This window comes from Anser brachyrhynchus (assembly GCF_964034855.1).
Source record: "Anser brachyrhynchus genome assembly, chromosome: 4".
Classification (NCBI taxonomy): Eukaryota; Metazoa; Chordata; class Aves; order Anseriformes; family Anatidae; genus Anser; species Anser brachyrhynchus.
The window spans coordinates 24703342-24730217 of NC_137698.1; the positions used below are offsets into that span (position 1 = coordinate 24703342).

At 37.3% G+C, this 26876-nt stretch overlaps 1 protein-coding gene across 8 annotated transcripts in view; it reads right to left on the reverse strand.

Moving 5' to 3' along the window:
• WDR17 (WD repeat domain 17) overlaps positions 1 to 26204 on the reverse strand; it is a 62185-nt gene extending 35981 nt beyond the window's left edge. The window contains exons 1-6 of one of the 8 annotated variants that reach the window (XM_080590487.1): positions 15959 to 24025; positions 15038 to 15100; positions 13737 to 13837; positions 3337 to 3465; positions 2073 to 2256; positions 72 to 302 (exon numbers count right to left, since the gene is read on the reverse strand). In XM_080590487.1, the coding sequence (XP_080446613.1) occupies positions 72 to 302; positions 2073 to 2256; positions 3337 to 3465; positions 13737 to 13802 (610 nt within the window). In that variant the 5' untranslated portion in view covers positions 13803 to 13837; positions 15038 to 15100; positions 15959 to 24025. Of the gene's footprint in view, positions 1 to 71; positions 303 to 2072; positions 2257 to 3336; positions 3466 to 13736; positions 13838 to 14250; positions 24028 to 24058 lie in introns of those variants that run through there. The other 7 variants (XM_080590491.1, XM_080590488.1, XM_080590490.1 and 4 more) reach the window with 7 other exon arrangements.
• Between the last annotated feature and the right edge of the window lie 672 nt (positions 26205 to 26876).

Sequence of the window (26876 nt, forward strand, 5' to 3'; positions counted from 1 at the left end):
AGAATTACACGCAAAGAGACAACAGAGAACAACAAAAATATATACATATATATTCCAATATCAGTTTTTACCTGGTTGAAAAACAGACAGACTTCCATCAGTATGTCCAAAGACTACTTTTCCTTTTTTCTTTGGATGCCATCGAAATAGACAGATATCTGACAAGAAACTATGTGCTTCTCTATGTACAGTTACTCCACTGTCAGGTCCCGAGATAGTCCAAATGTACAAGGGACCTCTGTGGGACACAAATGCAACTGCATCACCTGCATTCCAGCACCAGCTAAGAGACGCAGGAATTCCTGAAACATACAGGTAAACCTTGTTAGAACCAGAATAGGAAATTCAGTATATTACGGTTGGGCCCAGTATCTGCAACTGTCTTGACAAGCTGTAGAAACAATTATTCATCTACATAAAAACTATTAGACTGAAATTTAAACAGTGTAAAAGTAAACTATACGTATCCATATGTAGAAAGCAGAAATATTTCTCAAATTATTTTAATACTACTTTGATGGGCTGTATTTCATGATACTTATACTTGATTTCATTAGTGCCAAAGCCAATCACATATATGAGAGAGGTTAAACCTGATCCTGTAAACAATCCTGTCATTCATTCACAATTCCATTTACCACTATTGTTTTATTGCTAGCTATTTGCTATTAAGCTAGTAAAATAATGAAAAATTTACAATTTCTTTTTTTTTTTTCCTAAAACATAATGTAATTTAATCTAGGGATAAATAAAACAGGCAGGTATTTGTGATAGAACTGGAAAACTCTATAGTCAAAGCAAACTCTTGATAATTTCTCTCTGGACATCTGCCAGTTAACTCAATTGCGTAACACTTACCTGTGAGGACTGACGTTTAAAGGTTTTGACGTTAACAACTCCAACACTAATTTATCCCCATAATTTAATAACGTGTGTCTGAAGGGGTGATTGACAGTAAGACAAACTCCTCAAGATGAAGATTCACAGCTGTTTATATTTTGATACTTTAATGCTATTTGCTGTCTTTAACACTACCATATTAATAGGATGTTTAAGCATATTATCCTAAAAATAATATGACTTTTAGAAAATTTAAAATAAGATAAAATATTACTTCACATGTATTCACTGGTTGAAGTAGCTTTTTAAGCAAGCAATGTGTTGAAAAATAAGTATCAGCTTTCATATTAATGCATAATTTGAGCCAATATTCTGTTTGGATTAGATCAAATCATCGTGTGTTTCCCTACTTACTCCTTTTGCAGGATATGCATGATACACAAGATTTTTTGGGGTATTCTAAATCCTCTGGAAAGAACAGAGTAGAGAGTCCCAAAGTATCTTGAAAGAACCTGAGATACCGACTGTCCTTGGGTTACACCTATTTTCCAAGAAAGCAAATATAGGAGTCAAGCACAGCTGACAGAGATTGCCTATAAGAACAGAAGATACAGGTGCTGGTTTTGACTGAAGGGAATGAATGAGAACTGGGCAGGGAAAGGTGACAGGTATAGACTTTTAAACCCCCTAGACCTCTATTACAGTCTTGTCAGAGGTTTCAAGTCCTTAGATAAGATGCATGTGGAGAAGAATTAAGGTATTTAAACAAAAACTATTTTTCCATTTCATTGATAATTTACACTTGAACCTGCTGAACACTATATTTTATTTGTTTTCACTTCTGTAAAGAATGCTACATTTTATTTGATTTCACTTCTGTAAAGTTATCATGAAAATACATGATCCAATGTTTAAAACTTTTTTTTTTTATGATAAAAAAATGTTTATTTCTGCTCAACCAATAATCAATGGCAAAGTAAATTCTTCAGTTGGTCAAGTACTTTAGAGAAAAGAAACTTTTCACCAATTACTAGATAGTTCAGAGCAACTTCTTCTAACACACTATCATAATTTTCTAAAATGAACTATAACAATCAGAAGAATATTGTGTTATGTAATTATTAAGCCGCTGGTCTACTGAATGCTTTGAATTTACTGTGTTATCAAGTATTTCTGATACCTGGAAATGAAAAGAACTTTATTGAACAAATAGATCTCCATGTTTGAAGTACCTTTTGTGTTGTCCAGCTTGGCCACAACTTTCTGTTCAGTCACGTTCCAAATAATTACTAAACTGTCTGCACTGGCACTTGCAAACATGTCAGGATTGTGCGGACACCAGGATATGGCTGTGATTGTCTTCTTATGCTCAGACATAATTGCCCGGAGCTTGAATTCATTGTAACGGTGATCCAGCTAAACAAAGAGTAAAAATTCATTTTAGAAATACGTATTTTGAAAGCTCACTTTAAATATTGTTGGGTCAGAGAACAGCTCATGTAACAGGCTTACAAATGAAATTGTGGTGGATTAACAATTCTCAGTACTTGACATCTCAATAAATGAAATTCCTATGTAATTTACTTACACAGAAAAGGTGTAAAATATTCAATTATCCCAAGCACTATTAGCATTCTATCATTTTCACTTATAAACTATTATATTTCTTTAAAAACTGCACTCTAACATGATTTTTATATAAGGATACTAAAATGCATTCTTTACAGTTAATCTACAAGGGATGGAACACAGAAATGAGTTTGAAATCTTTCTGATTCCTTAATTTGCTTGGTCCAGTTAAAAAAAAAAAAAATCGAAACCCCCAAACCTGACACAGAAAAGTTTATTTTAATCCCACAAGCAGTGTAACTCATGCAGTTAAAATACGGTTATCCTTATTTCATGCAGTATTTCTCAATCTGAAAATTCCACGATAGCATTTATACTTTTTGTTACATATTGATGCACAGTAATTGGGGACTTTAAATGACCACACTGCTGTGCAGTTCAGAAACAAAGAAAGTAGTAAGTTGCTCCAAACCAAAGACACGTGGGCCACCGAATCCACAGCTCTGTAGCTCCATCTTCAAAGTTTCCCAGAGTGGATTAAAAACTGCTTCAAATGACTACTTTTACACTACAGCTTCAAATGAAACCATAGAATTGCTTCATTTCTCTCTCAAAAGCTGTTCTTCTTTGACATATTTTCATTCATCTCAGGCATTTGCTGGATTGAGAGCCTGTCTTTTACAAATAATTTCACATACATACAACTTCAAATACAATGCTTACACATCAACTCTATGCACTATTTGTAACTAGCAGAAAAAAATACTTTGGAAGAGGTATCTTGAATGGAAGACTGAGTTTTATACAGATATCTTCTCAGCAGTAATCATACTTTCAAAAGCATAATAGAAACATTTATTGAAAGGGCTCAAAATGAGATAGGCAATAATGTAAAATAACTAGTCTGTTAAATATAAACAGTCTTACCTGATAAATATAAATAGCAAGGGTAGCACAGTAGGCAAATCTGTCCCCACTAGCAGCACACACATCTTTGTTCCATGGCTGACATCCAGCAGCTAAAAGACCCACTTGTTTAACCTGTGACATTTTTGCCTTTAAAACAGAAAATCATTAACTACAACATGAAGGCAGAATGTTAAACAACAGAATAATGCAGTTTTGTTCCCATGATTTATGCATACGTACCTTAACAATATAGCTAACCTTTATGTTTTAACAGTAAAATCTTGTGTTTATGAGGTATAAACGAACAACCAGAAATACACTGAGCAGACATTCACAGGCTTCAGTGTTACATATGGCAGGGATTTTATTACCACTCACAGGAGTCTATTTGTGGGAGTGGGAGATAGCACACGAAAACCTGAACAGAACTTGGTTTGCACTAGCTGAAGCTGTTCTTCACCATTTTTATTTTCTCCTACACTCAGGTTCAAAACTTTCTAAATAAAAGCATAATGCTCTCTCTGATCTTTTCTCCCCTTCATTCCCCACAAAGTCAGCTGGACAAAATAAACTATGTGTAATACTTTGGTGTTAGTTATGTCAAGCAACACGCCTACAAAGGTGTTCAAACCACTAGCTTAGTACAAATATGAATTACTTATCATCATCCTTTTCTGAAGAAGATTTCTTAATTACTACTGTGTAATAAAAAAAAAAGTTGAACTGTGAAAAATAAATGCGAAGCTTACTGTAGACATTACTGTACAACAACCTGTGTCTCTGAGGCCTACAACAGGATTCTCCTTCAGACCAGCTCTGCTAACCAGCACCAGAAGTCCGCACAAAATCACTCAAACACTATTTGACCACTACTGTGAGCGCAAATTTTCTCTACTGTGTATGAGGGAAATATCCACTTGCAGGGAATTTAAAAGCTGTAACAACAGATCCTTGTAAGAATGGTGTAACACAAGAAATACTAAGGGGAAAAACATATGCTAGATGCTTTTGTAATGTTGTTTCTCAAACTACTTGTTGTGCTTAGAATGAGGGGACTTTAACATAAAACCACAGGAAATGCTCTACTCAGCCAGATCAGTTATATGCCTAGGTCAATATTTGATCAATGGTAATGTCAAAAGGCTGCCTAGATAGAGCACAAGCATGGCCACTTCCCCATTGACATACCAAGAACGCACACATTTACAAAGGAATTGTTTGCTGAAACTTTACTCACTCTCTGCAAATTAATTCTTTTATCATACTGTTATTCTCAATTTCATATTACAATTCACTTCAGTCTCATCCTTATAAGACAACAGATTATTAACAAAGCGCTGCAATATCTTCAGCCAAAACACTTTGTCACCAACACAAAGGCTCAATATGTTAAATGCTACTAAGATGAAACATAACAAATCAATACAAACACATACTTTCCACTAACAGCACACTAAATTAGGAAAAGAATTTCCTATCAATAGGCACTTTTCATCAAGACTTCATTAATTATTTTGCTTTAAAAAACAAAAACAAAAAACACAACAGGGCTTGTTTGTTTTTTTATTTATTAAGGAAATCTGGCAAGTCATTTAGATGCATGTGAAGAAAGAATTCTGCTAAGGTTTTATCTGTGGATAGCTTGGCTATTCCATATGCATATATTAGTGATAGGATAGGCACTAGTCTCTCACTATTTTATTGAGGTAGTGACAATTATTAGTGATCTTAGATTAGTGCAGGTTAATTTTTTTATTTTATATGTTTGAGAAATGCAAGTGTCATTACATATAGAACTATCTTCTGGCATAACTTCAACCATAATTACATTTATAGACCACATCAAACTTGGAGCTCAGAGTAAAAACTCACTAAGAAGCAGAAAACTCGAAGTTTTCTTTTACGAGATATGAAAGTATCAAGAAATAGTTTAGTTAAATTATTATTTATTAAGCATAGTTATATGCTTACAAGAATAAAACAAAACACTTTGAACAGAAAAAGTGCCTCCTCTAAGGAGAGGCTCACTTCATTAAAGTATAAGTATTTATGTAGTATGTTAACAAATTTTTAGTGCTATTTTTATACATAAACCATGAAAGTGGTAGTAATAGGAATACTGGAGGGACCGTGCCTTTGTGGCAAAAGAGGCTAAAGGTATCCTGGGCTGCATGAGAATTGCTGCCAGTAGGTCAAGGCAGGTTATCCCCTGTACTCAGCCCTGGTGAGGCCACACCTGGAATACTGGGTCCAGTTCTGGACTCCCCAGTACATGAGAGACATGGACTTAGTGGAGAGAATGTAATGAAGGATCTTGAAGATGAGTAAGTGACTGGAGCACCTCTCTCACGAAGAAAGGCTGAGAGAGTTGGGACTCTTCAGGGAAGAGAATGCTCAGGGAGGATCCGTCTGTACAAATATTTGAAGGGAGACTGTACAGACAGAGCCAGATTCTAGTGGTGCTGAGTGACAGGACAGGAGGCAATGGGCACAGGCTGAAACACGAGGTCCTACCCAAACATACGGGAACACTTTTCTACTGTGCAGGTGACTGAGCACCAGCACAGGTTGCCCAGAGCAGTTAGGGATTCTCCATCCTTAGAGATATTCAAAAGCTGTCTGGACATGGTCTGCTCCAGACAGCCCCACTCAAGCAGGGGTGGGGTTTGGACTAGAGCTCTAGAGGTCTTTTCCAACCTCAACCATTCTGTGATTCTGAGATGCAAGAAAATGTTCACAATGAGCCTTGGTGAATTTATTTACAGCAGACAAGTAGGGAAGGCCACCAATTTTTACAGAATCTCTGACTTCACTTAGAAACCAGTCTTCATGTGACACACAGCTAGGTTCAACCCAGTTGCAAATGGATGCAATGACAACTCCATCAACCTGAAGACATACTTATGACTTTTTGATCACTCCAATAGCCTAACAACTGCAACTGAGGCTGATAAAGATGACTAGGTGGATCACAACATGGTGATCCAAGTGTCAGAACAAAGTCCAAATGACTGCAGAAGGAATTCAAGGAAAACAATTGTACTCGCATCAGTAAGAGCACCTCTAGAAAAGATTCTTCTTGGGCAGATGGGTGGAGGAAAATTTTGCTGAGTTTCACCATATCGCCGCGTGCTTCAGCGCGGGCTCAGGTAAGGTCCAGACATGACAATTTACATCTGCAACTACACTAAAGAATGTCTCATTTAAGGACATACTTATATTGTGGATAGGTAAACAGACTGAGGGACATTATGTAGAAAAACACTATATGGAGTAAGAAGGACAGGGTCTTTAATTTAAGGAACTGAGCTTATAAACATAAAAGGTGAGGAGAGTTATGGTCAATTTACCAAGCATCACGTCAATTTAAGCCCCACAAAGGAGAGGGAATTAAAAAAAAGAAGACTTTTGATATGAAGCAACGCTAAATGCAATTGTTGATTAAGCATAAGGGTTGTTTTTGTACAACTACAACAGTGACCTATAGTGCAAAGCAAACTATCAGGCTATGTTGACAAAAAACTTATGAGAAAAGTATTATTGGAATTTCATTTTAATGCATACATACTAGGGATGAAAATGAAGCTGAATGATTAATTTTATTTTCCATTTTTTCTTATATGCTTGGGGCATATACTTGGCACATAAACATTTCGTAAATGCTATAAATTGCATTACCCTGCAGTTCATTTACAATCCTTCTCGTGCTATCAATAAGAGTCCCTAGGAAATCAATTTATCTTATTAATTAAAGAATCATTATCACCACCCCCACTCTCACAAACTGACAAAAGTAAATAGTCTCCAAGTTTCTGATTTTGCCACTTAGTCTTCTTTTACTTCTTAGTAAGATTACAAAATCCAACGGTCCTTTCTTTACAATTAAAGTATCAATCACATTCAGAAATATTTGTATTTTGGGCATTTAGAACTGCATCAAAGATTTCTTCCAGTCATGATGAAAAAATAGCTGGTACGATTAACAGCCATGTTTCCTAAAATTAAAGTCATCCATCCGATTACATAAAAATTTACTAAAAGGCAAAATAGCATAATGAACCAAAACTCAGAAAGTGATGGTCTAACAATTAAAACTGTGGATATGTGAACACAAAATTAATGAAAATTGGAAAAAACAAACGGAACCTAAACACGTGAAAAATCAGAAGATAGATACATAATATTAGATTATCATAGGTTTAATTTAAAGGTTTACTGCATATAAAAGTGATTAAAAAATGAACTCTTCTTTAAAAATTAATAGTCCACAAATATTCATATAATTAACAACAGATTTGTCTCATATTTTGTACAGATCCTCTTTTCTTTTTTCTTTTTTTTTTCTTTTTACCTTTCTTTACCTGGGAGCTATTATATTCCTGATTTGATGAAGTTTAATCTGCAAGAAAATATTTTAAATCTAGTTTTGTTCATGGTTTGATTACAGGCAAAACTAACTGGAAGTTAACAACTCATATAGATGATAAAGCAGAATTTCTTAATTTTTTTTTTTTCCATTGTAACAACAGATCTTTCTTGTAGGATTCCACAGTAATCTATATTAAAAAAAAAATCCTGTTAGCATAATCAGAAGATTGTCTTTTTCACCTTCATATGAGAGAGGAACATTATTGTTGACTACATAAAAACTAATCTATAGGAAAATATTCTAAGCAGCTGAGAAGGATTTTAAGTCTCCAAATGCATTCATCACTGATTAGATTTCAGGCTACACTAATCATGATCAAAAATCATTGTCATCAAATGGCTAAAAAAGTATTTCAGCCTAGTTCTAAATGTATGCCTGTAAGTTTTACTGGGTATGCTGCACTAAGTACTGCTTTCCAAATAAAAGAACACATCTGACTATGCTTTCTCTTTATTCCACACTTACATTAAAGACAAAAGGTAACTTCAATGTTTTTGAAGAAATTCACCATAAGAAACCTCACTCATAAGTTAAATTTAAAGCAACCATTTTTTGGTATTGTGTTTTTTTCTTAAAATCTGATATCCAAATGAAAATGTCCCCTCAATAAGATTACCATTTGGATAAAAAATGCTGCTTTGTGATACTCCATTATTTCTCTCCAGTTAGTAGCTTATACCGAAGAAGCATTATCAAACTTTGATTCCTGATACAGTTTTTTCCTTAGGTTAAAGAAAAAGAAAAAATATTCACAACTGAAACTACATTGCATATGTAAAGTATTTTGAGCTGTATTCTAAAAAACACTTTAAACTTTACTTGCTAATATGTGCAGTTTTAACCTTCTTAATATTTCCCGTTCCCTATTCTTTAAATATATTGTAATTAGTAAGAAACATTTACTTTGAAATGCGATATAATTGTATCTTGAAGAAGAAATTGCAGTTGCGTGACACTGTTATGTCTCTCAAGTACCTTGTATCAAAGCAGTTTCCCGCAGATCTTTTCAGCCATTATAGATTTCTGTTGGACATGCTTATAGTACATGGGATAAAACAGCATTCACCAAAACAACATGAGTAAAATGGCAAAAAATCTACAAATGCAATATAAATGAATATATATTATAGACATATATATGACCATACATGTTGCATTTTAAATAATGGAGTTTTTTTTGTCTTTTGTTAAAAAATATTTTCTTTCAAAATAAAGGATATACAAAAAATTGTATTAGGCTCTGAAGAATACACTGAAAAAAAATGTGCATATAAAAATACTGCACTGGGAAAGCTATCAAAGGATGCCCATAGTTTCCAAGGAGATGAGGGGAAGAGGGAGGACAATGAAAACCTTTTTTTTTTTTTTTTCAATTGGCATGAGCAGCAACATTTTAAGTCCTTTCTTGTTGCTAAATATAGGAAAAAATTAAATTGAAATTCTGTATACCACAGAGGTAATATTATTTAAAAATAACATCTGAATGGACTAGATACATAGACATGGCTATATATCAATGACTTAGAGATAAATGCCTAATAATCCCTACCTTAGCATAGGTATCATTTACTGTAAACCACTTAAGAATTTCCATGTTCATTCCAATACCTTGCTGCTCCCAAAAACGTAAAATCTTGTTCTGGCTGTCAAATGAAATCACTTAACTTGACAGATGAAGGAACTAAACCTTGATGTTCACAGAATAATGCAGTTACTAAAGGATGCAGGAGAAAAGACTGAGCGTTGTGTCGCACCCCACACACAGCAGCAGTGTCAGTAGCCTGGCAACTGCAGCTCTTTAACAGGCACCATTTTAATTCTAAACTAATTCCTTTTCCTCTGCTTCAGGTACTCAGTGCATTTCATTGTTTGTTGTTTTTTTCTGACTGTACTACAGCAACATTTACACATTAATAACAGCTGTTTAAATCCATCACTTGGCATCCTTTAATTATCAGGAGCTACGCTTGCACATTTCAAGTATTCCCAAACTTACAACCATCAAGCACAACAAATAACGTGCACCCACACTGTGAGCCTTTGGGGTCTAGATGAGTACATCTACAATGTGGCATGCGCACAGAAGTGAATATACAGTATCCATATGCTAATCATTACACTTCTGTATAGACCAAAAAGCTGGTTAATCCAGCTGGAGCAGCTGTATTTACTCAGGTGTCAAGTGCTTCTGCTTCCATTAGTTCTATCGTCACTACCTTCCAATTAAGTCTGTATGTTTTCTTACAAGGAAAACTTGCTGTCACACCTGTAGGAGTGGCACACACCAGCATTATCTCTCATCCAGTCCATTGTCCCCATTTTTGTCAATGTCAATGATAATGTCATAATTAAAGACCTACTTTACTGACATAAAAAATGTCTCCTTAAAAACATTCGACATAGGTGTCCATCCCTGTAGGAAAATCCATTAGAGATGAAAACATGATGTGTGAACCACAGCATTTCACATTCATTGCCCTATTCAACTGGGCCAGTTTGAAGCACCAGAGAACGGACAAAGACATGTTTTTAACCTCGTTAAAAACATGAGGTCTTTAAGCATAACAAGAAGTCTCTTCATGTCTGCAAGACAGAGCAGAAACCAACCTGACTGTGCCTGCCTCAGTAGCACCAAGCATTATGCAAGAATGGAAGAGTAATTAGTGCTAGTCCTCTTCCAAAGGGGAGGGAAAACACCAAGCACATTATTGCCATGTTAAGAAATTAAATCTGGTTAATAATCTACCCAGATTTAGGTGAAAGAATCAAATAAAGGATAATTGGTAGTATTCTGATACATAGGCAACTTAGAAGTCAATGACAAATTAAACCTGCTAAACAGAACAATGAACCTCCCCAAAACTTTAAACAAATGATTCTTCCAGAAACATTAAGAAATTAGTGTATTTTTTGAATTCTATTCAATGTTCATAAAAGTACGAAAATATTGGTACAAAATACCAATTCATGTAGATGAATATTCACAATTCCACATCTCATAATCCTAGCAATAAAACATATTTCTGTCAATTTATGAATTTGGGGAACCTCAAAAGTAAAAGTAAGCACATCAGAAGATGAGAAGAAATCTTACACTATGAAGAATCTGACTGAGAAGTTTGACTGACACTAGGAAAAACTGATGAATATTGTCAAAGAGCACCTGTCATGGATTTAAGTAGATCCACAGGAAATAAAGGTTAGAAACAAAGAAATAGATGGCCATGTCATACATCAATTTTAACTGCTTAAGAACCAGATATCTCAGTATCAGTTGAGCTATTCCCTTTAAACAAAAATTCCTTCTTCTGTGTGTGGAGTACCACAAAATTCTAAAGAAGTTTCAATTCCTGATACGGAAAATCAAACTCCATTTGCTAAGATAGATCTCTAAACAGTCTTACCAAGACTGTACATGTACTGCTTCAAGCAATCATTTCTGAGGAAAAGATAAGCAAAGAAGCCTACATTAATCCTGACAGTCACAATGTAGAATAACTATGGGGATTTACATATTTAGTGCTGTTTACAGAAGTTAAGCATTTCATACTTCCCATCAGGATTCAACCTAGGTAGTCTACTGCTTGTGTTGTTGCAAGTGTCAGGTTGGTTGTTAATTTAACACTGACCAGCTTACAGACAGAAAGACTGTATGCTTCTCTGCAAAAAAATCAGAAAAGTTTTCTATTTCTGTGCACAATTCACAGCACACAGATCGGCTGCAGCTCCTGTAGGGTCAGAGGAATAACTAGAGGCAAGAAGAGAGTTCCATTTTCAGTGTACTGAAAAATTGAAAAAGGCTTTGAATTTCAGCAAGATTCTTCAAAAATATCAGAAACCTGGGCTAGATTCATGTTAGGCAAATGCTGGCTGCAAATCTCCTAACGCATGGAAAACAACCTAACGAGTGTTCAAAATGAGCATAATCAGTTATTCAGACACTGACTAGGAAAAGCACGCTTTTTAAAAAAAAAAGCAAAACTTTCTACTAGTTTTCACAATGATTTTAAACCTCCACAGTAAACACAGAGCCAAAGTATTATGTGCCAGCTCAGCAAACAGATTCTTCCATTCACCTGCTCCCCTAATCCCTTTGTACAGGCATGAATACATCATTTGTGCAATTATAATCAAAATTGTCCTTCTGCAAACCGGTATTTTTGCCCATGTCTGATGACATGGGGCAAGGATATGTAGTAAACAACAAAAAAAAATAAAAATTTTGAAACACAATTTTGATCAAATGTCTCTCTTTATATTTCAGGTCAGAAGTATATAACCATATCCAAGGGAATCGATAGTAACAGAATGCTATTTCAGAGACAAGCACTCAGGTATCAGAAATTACAATAAAGTAGCTGCTGCATGAAGTTTTAACTCAGCCACTTTGACTAGCTATGAAAACATTGCTAAGGATGTATTTTTATATTTATAATCCACACTCATATACCCTCCACAATTTCAATTTCCTCTTCCACAACACACAGAGAAGCATCTCATGGACATGACTATAAGAATTTTAAAGCAGACACAAATTCTTATCCGAAATTAAAGTCAAAAACATTAATCTAAGACAGATATCCTGCTTAGAAAATGTAAGGATAATAATTTAACATTACAAAAACTAACTTGGCAAAAGTTTTGCAAAGGAGCATTCTTGACTTTCTTGACTACACTACTTGTACAGTTTAATGAGAATATCTTTTAATGTGCAACTTTACAAAGACTATCTGAATAGAAATACTAGGGTTTGAAACAGACCAAGGAGAAATGCTGATGATTCATTAATACATCTCCAGGAATCTTGAGCTACATACAATCAAACTGAGATACATAACGGTGGTAACAAAACTAGAGCATTAATTATTTATCTGGTACCAGAACTCCAGCTTTCAGATGCCTTATATAATACATATAACCACGTCTTATCTCGCCATAAAACATCTCATACCCTCCATAAGAATTCTGTTCTCAGCTTCCAACCCACAGCTACCACAATCACCAGAAGATTGCTTTTGTGCTGGCTACTTGCCAAGAAAGCACTTGTGATAACAGACAAATTTACCTCTGGACACATCTTACATCTGAGTCCCCGATGAGCAGCTATTAACAGATTATTCCACATCTGAGACATTCATATGGTAAGAGACATGTAAAATTACAACAGTTGAAAAAGCATTAAAAATCTGCTAGTTTTTAAATATTTATGAACATATAAATGGCATTACCAAGTGATACATGACAATACAATTAAAAAAGCTGCTGTCCCTTATGTTACAGTAGCATCATCTGCATTTTGATTCAATAGCTAAGAACATACTACCAAAATGAGGAATAGAAATTACAGAAATACATGGTTATGTAAAGGAGCTTAATACAGTGCAAGAAACGTGACTTATGTTCACTTCTCACCCTAAATCTATGAAAGCAGCAGTAGATCAAGCTTGCCCAAGGCATGCAGTTAATAAACATAAAAGGAATTCAAGATATCCTGCAAATGTTGCTATAGTAACCACTCCTCCTCTTCAGAAAAATGTTTGGAAAAAAAATGCACAAATATCCAAGGTACAACTTGGAAATGAACCTAGATGAATTTCATCTCCCCCAGTTTTGCTTGGCTTTATTCAATTTAACGCCTATAATTAGTTTATTCCATGCACAGTATATTATTTCCTCCTCATACAAGAAGCTTAAGTGCTTGATTTCTATCTCATTAGATATTAAAGGATTCTAGTCATTAAATTATGCAAACTAAAAATACAAACAGCTGTCCACCGAACTTCCAATATATTTCATCTAGCTAGAAACATTTTAAAATCATTTTAGATGTCATTATCTATTATTCTAGATCCCATTAAAATTACTAAAAAAATCCCTTCTTAGTACCATGGAAACATTAATTTTGGTACTAGTAATGTAATAAACAGCAGCTTAAAGAAGAGAAACAATGGAGATAAAAAGGGAAAATATTAATTTAAACAAATCTTACTCGTTGTTGTCCTTCATACCAATCATCTTCATCAAACCAGTGGGAAATGTAAGTCATCCAAGCCATGACAGAAGGCGCAGTGGAAACTAAAAATACAGAACCTGAACATATGCAAGTACGATGAGTTTGGTGCTAAACTTTATTCAAGACTACAAGCTACGCAGAGATCAGATCTGAACACTGTGACATGATTCTATACCAATAAGCTTTAAATTCTTAAATATATAATCTGAAAAACTCTTAGCAGCAATTTACATGCTATCTATGTATTGGATTCTGAACTGGAACACAGAAACCAGCACTAAAACAATTACTGAATTATATATTGCTGTCTTTTAAATTAAAGCTGGTCAGTGCTTCAAGCTCGATTTTACAGTGCTTCTGAGCTCTGAAAATGAGGTGCTGTTTGAATCATTCTTATTTGCCTCCTAAAAAAATATTCCTTTTTTTTTTTCCCCAAAATTTACTGAAATGTGGTTCAGTGCACAAAAGCTAGTGTTAAAATGTAAAATACCTTCAGAATCATGGAGTGTAACGTGTTTGGGTTATGTAGGGAGTGGCTTCAACTGGCAGAGGAGGAGTGGCCACGACCTTTCCAAATGCAGAACATCCTATGTTTAACAACATTAAAAAAACAAACAAAAACCCACAAAAACACTGTATTTCCATCACAGCCAGCAGAGCCTGAAAGGCTTGTCTACAGCCACCAGCATGGGCTGGGAAATTTAGAAAGCCTGATTTTCCCTAATTCATCAGAATGCTTCTTTTCTCTCCCTCAGGATAGTCTCAGAGATCTGACTATTTATTATTTCTGCAGCTAATTATAATTTTTTTTTGGTATGCTCCTGAGTTTCATGTCAGACAGTGCAGTGTACCAAGGAAAAAAAAAAAGAGGTGGGAAGTGGAATAAAAGATTTATTGTTCACACCACAATTCAGTACTGCAGCAGCACATTTCATTTTCATCAGCTGTGCTCTTTAGGACATTATCATACAAAGCTTTCCAGCTGTGTGGTTACAGCAACTATCAAATCCTCAAGAGATTCCAGAGAACTAAAATAAAAATCCCAACTCCTTAAGAAGCTTAGAACCCAGACAACCCATGCCCTTCTGGACTGGATTAACAAGTTGTTTCCCCACAGTTATTAATACAATAAATGCAAAAGCTAGAATTGTTCAATCAAGAAATAAACATAGCAAAATGAGAAAAGAGCAGCCTGAAGTGCCAGATATTAACTCGGAGTTGGTGGTCAACGTTACTCTGTTTTAAAAGAGCAGAATTCCCTCAATACCAGTACGCACCTTGGTGTCAGCACCAGTCCTATTCCAGCACAGTTTCCATTAAGGCTATCACATAAAGAAGTTCTCAGATACACAGCAGGCAAATGAAGAATAGAAGCATTACTTTTACTTTTTAACCTCTTAGTCCAAAATTATGACACCCCAGGGAAAAAAAACAAACACACAAAAATTAAATCAAGACACCCACTACATTTCTGGGAAGTGGCATTCCCAAACTAACAAAAGATGGTTTGTTGTCATGTAGTCCTCCAGACAAACACATGAGAACGAAAACGAACTTCCCACCCTACTACTGAAACTTTTCAGATTATTTGCCTCAATATTTACCTGTTTTACTTCACCTCAACCACAAGCAATGAGCAATTATGAGCACTTTGCAATCTCATAAAATATCTGGGAAATACAGGATTAATTCAGACACATCTACTCACACAGCTGAAGAAATGCCTGACAGTAGTCTTGGTCTATGACTAAATGATAAAGATGTTACTGATGTACCTCTCTCGGGAATGAAAATTTTACAGTATGCTAAACGAATCATACCCACATTATTACTGCTTGTTACAACCTCAAATCATAATTTCAAACAGATTTATATTACCATTTTTAGGAAAGCCTTTGCTTTCAGGCTGCTTTGCCTCTGTATAAGGGCACCTTACTCAGGTTTCCAAATGATGTTAATCATCACCCCTAGTTCAGCACTAACTGAGCTTTGTTGCTGTTCAAAGCCTACAGCAGTCCCACAATATACATAAACTGAGTTTTCCAGTCTCAACACCAACACGTTAGTACGACGAGTCTGTCAAGAGAACCTAACACCGGCTCACATTTAGTGTCAGGATCATCAGGGCAGCATGGACTAAATGAATAGAGATACTGTATTATCCTTTCAACAAACTGGTGATACTTTCAGATACGTACAGATGCAATTAAAATCTTCAGGTGACAGTGGATGGGAACTTAAACTACTGAAAACTGTTATGATTACCTGTAAATAAAGCAAAAAGCTTTGTCTCAATTATATATGAAAAAAATAAGACAAGAAAGACTAGTAACTGCAAATGCATTGCAGGCCTATTATCTTTGCCTATTCCTGCATCCGTCTCCAACTGCTGGCAAAACTATTTCTGTAGGCACAGTAGTAATCCAGTGGAGGATGAAGTAAAACTCCATGTACTAATATTGCAATAAAGATATGTGAAAAATCTCAAACCATATAATCCCTTAATTTTCTATAACTAAACTTAACATTATTAACTGTTTCCTAAATCACTTAGCATGCAGTTAACCAAAAATCCACTTGTACAGCTAGCAAGTCTCCTTTTCCTCTTTTAGGAGCAACTAAAGGTACCATGACATCAAAGTCCTAATACAGCAAACTGAAAAACTGAGTTTTTGTTTAAGCACTGGATATTTTTCCCTATGAGGAAAGGCTGCGAGACCTGGGTCTGTTCAGCCTGGAGAAGACTGAGAGGGGATCTTATCAATGTGTATAAATTGGTGTGGGAGACACCTGAGGTGTGGGAGACAGAGGGATTTGGCCAACCTCTTTTCAGTGGTTTGTGGGGACAGGACAAGGGGCAATTGCCACAAGATAGAGCACAGGAAGTTCCACACCAGCATGCGAAAGAACTTCACGGTGAGGGTGACGGAGCACTGGAACAGGCTGCCCAGGGAGGTTGTGGAGTCTCCCTCTCTGGAGATATTCAAGGCCCGTCTGGACGCCTACCTGGGCAGCCTGCTCTAAGGAGCCTGCTTTGGCAGGGGGGTTGGACCCGATGATCTTTCGAGGTCCCTTCCTTCGAGGTCCCTTCCAACCCCTTCGATTCTGTGATTCCGTGATTAGTAAGGTATTTGAATAGATTAGACCAAAAGAGACTTCTTTAAGGTGTATACAGCCTTAAAGTAGATTGCCCAATACATCTATTTAAAATATTCCAGAAGGAATAAAACACAAATCCTATTCATTTCATGCAGAAATAATTGTTTAATTCTTTAGCTGATATCAGCTTAGTGAAAAATGCTATGATGCAGATATTTCACAACCTTCCCTTTGGAAATAGGTACTCAGCAAATTTAAGAATTATTTTACACTTTTCTGAGTCAGGACTTACCTCCTAGGGAACAATTCTGATAAAGTAACTATATTTTAGAAAGTAAAGTTTTTATGCATATGTATTAATTAATATGTAAACATATGATACAAAGAAAATAATATTGTCATTGTGTGATACAAGTCAAAAAGATCTGTTAATGTTTAATTCTCTCAAACATTAGCTTATCATTTGGGGTGGAAATTGCAATAGCTATGAGTTGTAATATAAGGTTTCTAGAGAAATATATACAATTATAAAAACATACTTTAGAGAAATCAAAGATCATACCCTGGTATCTTGCCAGATGCAGCACTTCAGCTTTTTTGAATTGCCACGCACATTGTATAAGGCAAGTGAGATATGCAAACTAAGCCAACTAAACGCATACAAAAATAGCATTCTGGATGTAACGCTGTTTTGTATAACTTCACAGTGCTTAGCACCTTCTGCATCTGCACTTACATTAGAATGTATTCAAGAGTGCTGTCCAGACCGACCACCACAGCCTTCACCAAGTCCCACTGTCACATCGAGACTGTGTCTCAGGGCTGTGAATGAACCAGGCCAAATTCTACAGCTCCACACAGGTAGTCTGGCAATGCAGGATCACACTCTGTTTTATCCCCTTCACATAGCTGTGCAATATTTATTCCTTATCCATTTGTCTGGGCTTGGAGGATGAGTTTCCATTAGAAAAGCTCTTACCTGCTTGTGATAAAACTAACAGGGTGCATCATGAGTAGGCTGCTTTGCAAGGATTTGAAGCCAGGAGCCAAAGGTGACAGCAAGGCACACAGTGGGGTAGCCTTGCTGATTAGGGGCACAGTCCCTTGGTAGTCAAGAGGGCTGGTGATGGCAACCAGGTTCAGCTGATAGTCCAGTGATCACCAGACAGGTTCACAAGGACAAGGCAAATCTGAAACCAAGGGAGGAAGCCAGCAAGGCCAGGCACAACATCCCCATGGCACAATTTGGGCAAAAGACAAAGACAGGCCCAAGCTTCAATACTACTCTACAGCCAGTGGGCAGAGGTGTGTGGATGGAGGTCCCAGACAAGGTTTTTCATACGTCTTTCCCCAAACTTAGCTGTTTTCACAATCTGATCCAAGTTTATCCAGCTGCACCAAAGCAGACCTTGCTGTGAACACAGTGTTAAACTCCCAGCACTGGGAGGAAAAAGGTACCTACAACAGAAGACTGCAGAGAGAGTTACAGGCTTGTCAGGCCAACGAGAGCCTGGGTGTTGGTGAAGCAGGAGATGCAGAGTAGCAGCACTCTCAAATCCACATCGCCAACAGGTCAGACAGTCCCGTAGGCTGGCAAGAGGTCACCACCTTGGGATTCTGATCTAGAAGGATCTTTAGCTTGCAACCCTATGGCCAATTTTATCTTCTCACAGCATGACACTGATTAGCAAGAAGCAGCTGCTGCTGGGAGCATTACCTTTGAGAATGTAATAATGTTAAACTAGCTGTGGGTTCTGAAAACCTCCTCTGCTTACTGAGTCACTGGTATCCTCCACCCCAACAGAGAAATGAAAACTTCTGTCTTGGTGCCATGAGATGTTTTTTCTTGTTTTGATCTGCTTGGTATCTCCAAGCGAGTTGGAATGAGGAGGACAGACAGAAGTGGAACAAGGGATGGTTAATAAGGTGAAAGCTACAGTGGAGACAGGAAGCACCTGCTATACTGTCTAGCTCCCCAGTGTCAAAGACACCTGGATGCTCCATAAGCCAAGCCCCTACTGAAACAAAGGACTATATAAAGTGTAGGTGGACTGAACCCCACAACTGCAAGCTCTGAAACCACAAGCTACAGGGATTCATAGAAGCTTGCTGATTCAGGAAGAAGAACACAAACTAAGCAGATAAAGGAAAAGGATGGAGTACACAGCTTATTGGGTGGGTAGGTCATACAGGAGGTAATAACATTCATTTCTACTTACTCATACAAGCAACTCCTATGAAGGATGTGATCAGCACAATTGTAGTAAGCAGCTGTGTGCTACCATAGAATACAGCACACAAACCAGTAAGTTTGGGAATTCTTCACATAATGTGTGTATATTAGGGAAATCAGGTCTGTACTCTGTTATGCCTTTTTTTTTTCTTTTAGCTTTACCACTTAGTAACATTTGTAGTCCCAGATATTGAGACTTCACATGAAATTGCTTCTCTAGTTTCTGAGCATAATCTGTCAAGGATAACAGAAAATGTGCATATTTACAGAACTACTGAGCATGAAGCGACAGCAGATCATTCAGCTGCATATACAAGGATCTTTAATCCTTATTTGCACTCCTAAGTCAAGTTAGTCTCAAAACAGTTGAATACCAAACTGTTCAATATAATTTCAGAATCAGAAGCTTCCTCTTGCTTCAAGAAGAGGATTTCACTGGACTTCACAAATGAAGACTTACTTCACTGACAATGAGGACCTCTGATTACTTTAAGTGTGGCTCTTCAGCAACACAGAAAGCACATACACTATACAATTTCCTTTAAGACAGGGTCCAACAAGAGTGAGATAGGTTTTGGATTGTTGTTGGTTTTTTTTTTTTTTTACAACTGCTTTTAATCATTCTGACTTTTATGATTATAAGGATAGGTGTACAATTTCAGTGTAATGACATTTCCTGAGCTGCTCACTATCTTCAATAATGCAGATAAAACCGATGAGTAATTAGCCCCAAAGTTTGGCTTATAAGGCACAAACACAAACGCATCAAAAAAAAAACGACAAGGATAAAATGGAAGTGATGGTAAATTGTGATACTTTAGCATAAAAACATCAAAATGTGTGGTTAAAGTTCAGAGTTACAAAATTCAAGACTTAAAAAATTCATGATTTTCTTCCATTTGTTTATGATATGAAAGTTGATCTTTGGGACACTTGTGCAGGTAACTTTTCACTAAGAGATTAAGCTACTGCCCTCTACGAAGGCATGAAATGGGATGTGTCATAGAGGATAAGCTGAAGAGTATTGTGGCCTCAATCCCTATACACTAAAATATATTCCTAAATATAACATACATACATAGCTTATCTAGAAAACAAAGAATAGAAGATTTCAGTAACATTTAGATCATTATTTTCAGATGTAACAAACAAGCTGATGCTGTTCTCTCATGTTATTTGGCAACATCTCAAGTCAACAACTCATTTCAGTTTTGACGAAAGACTTTCATGAATAAGAGGGTAAGAAACCTCCCTATCTTAACGTGCCACTTTTTCCAGACAGCTTGCAATTATTTAATAAACTGTAGTTGATATCTTGTGTCAAATCAATTATGTGCTTCTATTTTTCTCCAAATACATTTGTAACCATTGTTTAGGTTTCTGCTTAAATCTTATATAGAGAAATACTCAGACATTTGCCTACATCATTTCTTAAAACAGTCAGGTTTGACATATGCTTGCTGTAAAACTGTAGCATTAAGCACATTTCAAAATTAAGAATGATTTTCAAATAATTGGGCTATATTTACACATCATTTCTGAATTCACTTCAATTAATTCTGTGAAAAAAATCACAGAGCCAGTCTGAGCATCTGAGGTTGGCACGTTGCACAGGATCATGTCCAGGCAGGTTTTGAGTATCTCCAGAGGGGAGACTCCAAAACCTCCCTGGGCAACCCGTTCCAGCGCTCCATCACCCTCACAGTAAAGAAGTTTTCCCTCACACTCAGAAGCAATTTTCTCTGTTTCCATTTGCACCTGTTGCCTCTTATCCTGTTGCTGGGCACCACTGGAAAAAGTCCGGCCCCATCATCTTGACACTTCCCTGAAGATATCTGCATACATTGATAAGATCCATTCTCAGCCTTCTCTTCTCCAGGCTAAACAGGCCCAGCTCTCTCAGCCTTTTCGTCATAAGAGAGAATATCCAGTCCACTAAATTCATTCTCTGTCAATCCAGGTTGTAGATGTTATTTCATACTATGCCCAGTCACAGCACTGAAACTATATACTGACTATATACTAAAGATTAACATGCTACAAGTTTGCATTAGTTCTTTTCTCATATTTTGAAGCCACAGAATTTAGGATAGGAATTAACGAGGTCTTCATGACAAAAAAAAAAAAGAAAAAACAAAAAAACCCAAGAACAAAAAAAAATCTAAAAAAACTACTTAAGTTACAAGAGCATAGAAATGCATTATTCTTCTTTCATAATATGTATGGCATTATGTAAAATAATTGTATCAGTATCTACAGTAAAGAAACCAGTTAAAAACCCTCAGGTTTTATTTACTAATTAATGCTTTATGAATCTTTACAGTTAGAGTAAGAAGCATGTATAGATCCTAAATATCCTAAAATAAATCCTAAAATAAGTGTTTACAGTAAGGTTGTGCAATAAACAATTACATGATAACAACACAGCTAACCTGTCACAGTGATCTTATGTCCCACGAGGTCAGTTAGCAATTAGGTTTCCCCCTACTCATCCCAAGCTACGGATGGTACAAACGTAAGCAGGGCTCTAATCAGTTGTCTTTCCTTCCTCCTCACCCTCCCCGTTTGCTCTTTCCCAACAAGCTGTATGGATTAATCAGGACAAGATGACAAACAGGATGACCAGGCCACCCCACAGGGATCAGAATAAGCTGTTAGTAACATGCAACAGCACCATCATCACCAGATTTGCAATGGGACGGAACTTTACAACAACCTTCCTGTAAGGGTGCAAGGACAAAGTTGTAGCTTCTTTTAAGACTGAGCTTCATCAGTTTATGAAGATTAGGCTCTAGCTGCCAACAATAGCAGTGGACTGGATTTGATCACGTATCTTCCTAATTGGATCTTGAAAAACAAATACAATGAAACTTTTGGTCATTTTTTTTCTTTTTCCTTTTAAGTAACTTTAACACCTGTTAAGAAAAAATATAAACGAGTACATATGCAGTATCACAGTTACTATTGCTCAGTAGATGGCTCCATTCAAATTCAATGAAGAGCACATACAACTTTTAAGAAATGGGAAATTTATATATCTCTTATTTTCAAATTTCTTAGAAAAAAACAAAAAGCGCACACTGCTTATGTGTTGAGAAAAAGCTATAACCTAACCTTATAACTAACCTTCTAACCTAAAGCTAATTCTATACTGAATTATTTGTCTCAGTTACATAATCACTGCACATGTACTAAATTTGGACTTACGCAAAGCTAAGTACCCATTTGTTTACAAGCAGACAGTTAACACAGCAAGAAAGACACTACCTGTAGTTGTTGTATCACATCCATAGGATGTGTCTAGCTAGAATGCAAGTCATTCCATTCTAACATGTATTTCAAAGAAAAAAGTTTAGACAATGGTAGTGAAAGTCTCTGACTGGAGTGATAACGAACACATCTGAAAGAAAATTTTAATAATAACTTTTAAAACTGTATTTTTCTGATTTGCATGTTAAGATAATGGCACTTGCTATTTAATAATTGCCATAGAAATGATAAATATAAATTAGAAATAAAAAAAGGTTTCCTCAGAATATTTATCTCAACACGCCAAGAACTTTACTTTGCAAAAACCAATTTTCAGCATCTGAAGAACAAATACATAACTTACAAGTAGGACAAAATTTATGAAAAAATAAAGAAATACTTCTGTCTATCTGTGAAGCTCAAAGCAGGTATTTAAAATCCCTTAGAGCTTGGTCGTGTCCCTGTGCTATTCATCATCTCTCTGTAGTCATTAACAGATTTTGGTGAGCTGAGAATTTGAATAGAAAAAGTGCGGATGGCATCCAGCTGTCTGTGATCAAGCTGTACCCTCTCAGATCTGCCAATGCTAACTGACAATCCAAATTTGAAAAGCTAGGTAACGCTGGACACAGGCAAGACCAAGATGTTTTTTCTGTGAAAACAACTCAATGCTGGATTATGTTTGTCTCCAACATAATGTTCTGAAACACAATTTTTACAGGGCAGTTTGCAGATTTAACAGTTCTGTTCAGACATTTGAAGGGGCCACGTGTGCCCTAACAACCACAGAAGCAAGAAGACCCAAAGGAAGCACTGTCTCCAGAAAACCCTTTACCTGCAACAAGACTGCACTTCATTTTCTGGAAATCTGAAGGGGATACAACCACCTGCATGTTCAGAACTAGCAAGTTAAGTACAGAAAACATTCTGTAGTTAGTAACAAACGATTACGGAGCCCTGTTAACACTAACCTCCCACTTGAATAGGTCTTAATTTTATATCCTGGCATATCAACTTATTTATGAAATTTATCTCTGGAATCTGATTTATCCTGTCTCATTCCAACACCAGCAGTCTCCCAATACATCTGCTTTCAGAGAACTGGCAGCAACCAGAAAAGAAATTTAAGAGAATGAGAACTGTAGCATTAATTAGTGCTCACATCTTGATTTGTCTATGTGAAGAAAAAAAACAAAACAAAACGACAACTCTAACAACAACAAAATAATTCTTTAACCAGATTGCAAAAGAAAAAACAGAAGTCTAAACTAGAGATTAGGGTCCAGGCTATCAGCAAGCTAGGAAGTTTACATCTCATTAAGAAGCTACTGAATAAGAGGCAAAAAACAGGTTGTGCAATTGGAGCAAGTAATGTAAACAGCAATATCCAAGACAGAAACAAAACTGAAGATCTTCAAACATAAATCAAAAGTATGCAATGAATTCCATTCACTAAAACAAACTGCAGGTAGAGATTGGTTTCAAGAGTCCATCAGATTGCCACACACAGCAGCAAAAACAACTTCTCCAATTTGTGCCAGAACAGGATAAGGAATAAACAGCCCTAATGGATTCAGCCAGGGTATAGTTATTATAGTACTTAAATGGGGAAAAAATACCGTACAAAGCTTCCATCCTTCTCAAATGCCCAGAGCACAGCTCAGCTGCTACCATAAATAACTGCTATCCTGAATGACACTCTATGTCACTTAAGTACCTATATCCTCCTGGTGAATTCTCAGCTCTTATAACCAGCTGCTGTAATTTCAATGTTGTATTGACGCTCACATCTCTTCTTTTACTGCATATACCAAAGAAGCAAAACAGCAAAATATAAGTTACTCCATATCTTCATTAGGATTTGCGGCAGTATTGTCCACATCAATTCTGACTTAAGGACTGCAGGAAGAAGAAATATTTCCCTACGCTATCTCCTACTAGTGCTGTTGGAAATAAATACTGGCCCACAGAGTTAAATAGATCACTAGACAATGATGACTTATGCTGTTCTTCCTATGGGAAAATTTTCCTTATAGCAGAGGACTAAATTACAGTCATATCACTGTGTTTTGGGTCCTTTAAATAGCCAGAGCTGCCCAGTGACTCCCAGATTTGCTGCAATAGAGTGCACAGAATAACAATGGTTGAAACAAAGAGATGAAAGAAAATAATAGATATCTTGTGAGGGAGAGTAATTAATACATTAGCAATAAATCATCAAGTAAAACAATGCCTGCAAGATACCTTAATACTTTATTAATAGTATTACTCTCTGTCACCTATGTTTCTTCTCAAATTCTTTGGATCACCACGTCCCCATATAGATTACAACAATTAGCCAAAGATGTCTATGGTCTTAACTGAAGATTTTGAACCATTCTGGTATGCAAAACCCAAAAGCTAATATAACAGACTCTACAAAGTGCTTGTTCTCTAACATAAAACCTTAAATATATATCAGTAACCTACGCAGCTGTACCTTTAGTCAGGCAAGAAAGACACAAAGTTCTTTGCAAATGGCACAACCTAAGGGAATTTCCCTTATTTTTGTGCTACCAAAAAAGTGCAAAGGTTAGCAACTTTAATTTAAAATAACAGGAATTATGGCTTGCCATGAATTACATAGGCAAAATAATACTGGAGGAACATCTGATTATTTACTGTGTGTGTTCATTATCAAAACTCTTGCCCTTAAACGGCCTTATGAATAGCAGAAAACTGCAGAACGTTATGACAAAAATTTTAAACGAGGCATATATAAACAGCAAGCTCTACATTTCTAGTAGAGATTTAAACCCTAGAATGAATCAGAGGCACAATGGACTCTCTACCACATGTTTTCGAAAGACTGAGTGGATGCCCATCAAAGATATTCCTGAAACAGCCAGTCTGGATAACAAAAACAAATTTTCAGCTATACATGTTATATATACATCATGGTGTGCTTAAGATAACTAAGAGCACTGTGCCCCTATGATTTTGAAATCCAGGACTGCGACCTTTACTACAGCATCCCAAGCAACCAAAGAGCTCCCTCAGCCTTCAATGTCATTCACACCTGCTGCTTTCAAGCCTTCCAAAGCAGACCAGTTCTCCGTAAAGCAACTGCCCTAAGACATCAGAGGAATTATTTAATCAGAAACAGCTTTAAATATTTACTTCTTGATTTGCAGAGCCTGCTTCAGCTGGCCTTCGTGAGCTTTGTTTGCTTAGCACGTACCTTGCTTTTGGACTTGGAGAATTTTTTTAATTCTCCATGCTTGTTTCTGCCCCCAATCCAGCTCTGTCCCTCCCAGCTGAAGGAAGCAGGGCGAACCCCAGAGCTCTCCCTCCTTCCCTCCAGAAGGAGGGCGAGCAGCTCCAACCTTTTTACCCCTTCCAAAGACCGCTCCCCCGCCGGTTTCCGCGATTTTAAGCGTCCGTTTCCACGCAACCACACCCGCGGAGACTACGCACGCAGCAGCAGGGCGCCCCGAACCCCAGCGCAACCCCGGGCTCCCCCCCGAGAGACCCCCGGAGGCCTCCCCGGTGCCCGCGGCCCGGCCCTCACCTGCCCGCCCGCAGCCCCACCGCCAGCGCCGCCGCCGCGCAGGGGCGCCCCAGCCCCGTCGCCCCGGCAACCCGGGTGGCCCGCCCCCGCCGCGCGCCGATTGGAGCCGTTAACGGCAGGCAGCGGGGAGGGCAGGTGGCTGTTGCCCGCTGCTCTGTCATGGCAGCGCTGCTGGCGGCGGCTCGGAGGGGTCGGGAGTGCCCCAGGGACCGGCAGGATCCCCGAGGGGCGCTGGCCGCACAGCCCACGGGGCGTTCGGTGGAGGCTAAGGGGCTGGTTGTGCGCCCAGTTCTCATTTTTCAAAACTTCCCGTTGTTAAGAACTTAAACATTTCCAGTTAAAAGGTATTTACTCAGCCTCAGTCCGATCATAGAAAAAGTTAAGCATTTTAAGATGTCTTGAATCCTGAGCCATTTAGCTGCATCTGTGCCTTGTTTGTAGAGCCCACATCACACAGAATAATCCCATCAGCAACGAATCAGGACATCCACTCCTCTGGACCTAATGCCACCCACCTGGAGCCATCAGGTACTTCTTGTGGGCTTTCAGTCTGCAGGTGTTCACTGGACAACAGCGTTCATTTATAAAATCATCGAATCATTAAGGCTGGAAAAGACCTCCAAGATCATCTGGTCCAACCATCCCCCTACTACCAATGTCACCCACTAAACCATATCCCTAAGCACCACGTCCAACCTTTCCTTAAACATCCCCAGTGACAGTGACTCCACTACCTCCCTGGGCAACCTGTTCTAATGCCTGACTGCTCTTTCTGAGAAGAAATGTCTCCTATTTCTAACCTGAACCTCCCCTGGAACAACTTGAGGCCATCCTCTCTAGTCCTATTGAGAGAGGGAGTTAGGAGAATATAATAATTTACTAACTTTTAGAGAATTTACTAACATTTTAGAAAAGGGGAGACTGAGAGAGGGAGTTAGGGGAATCTTATCAAGTAGAGATAGAGTGCTGACGGCATGAAACTAGG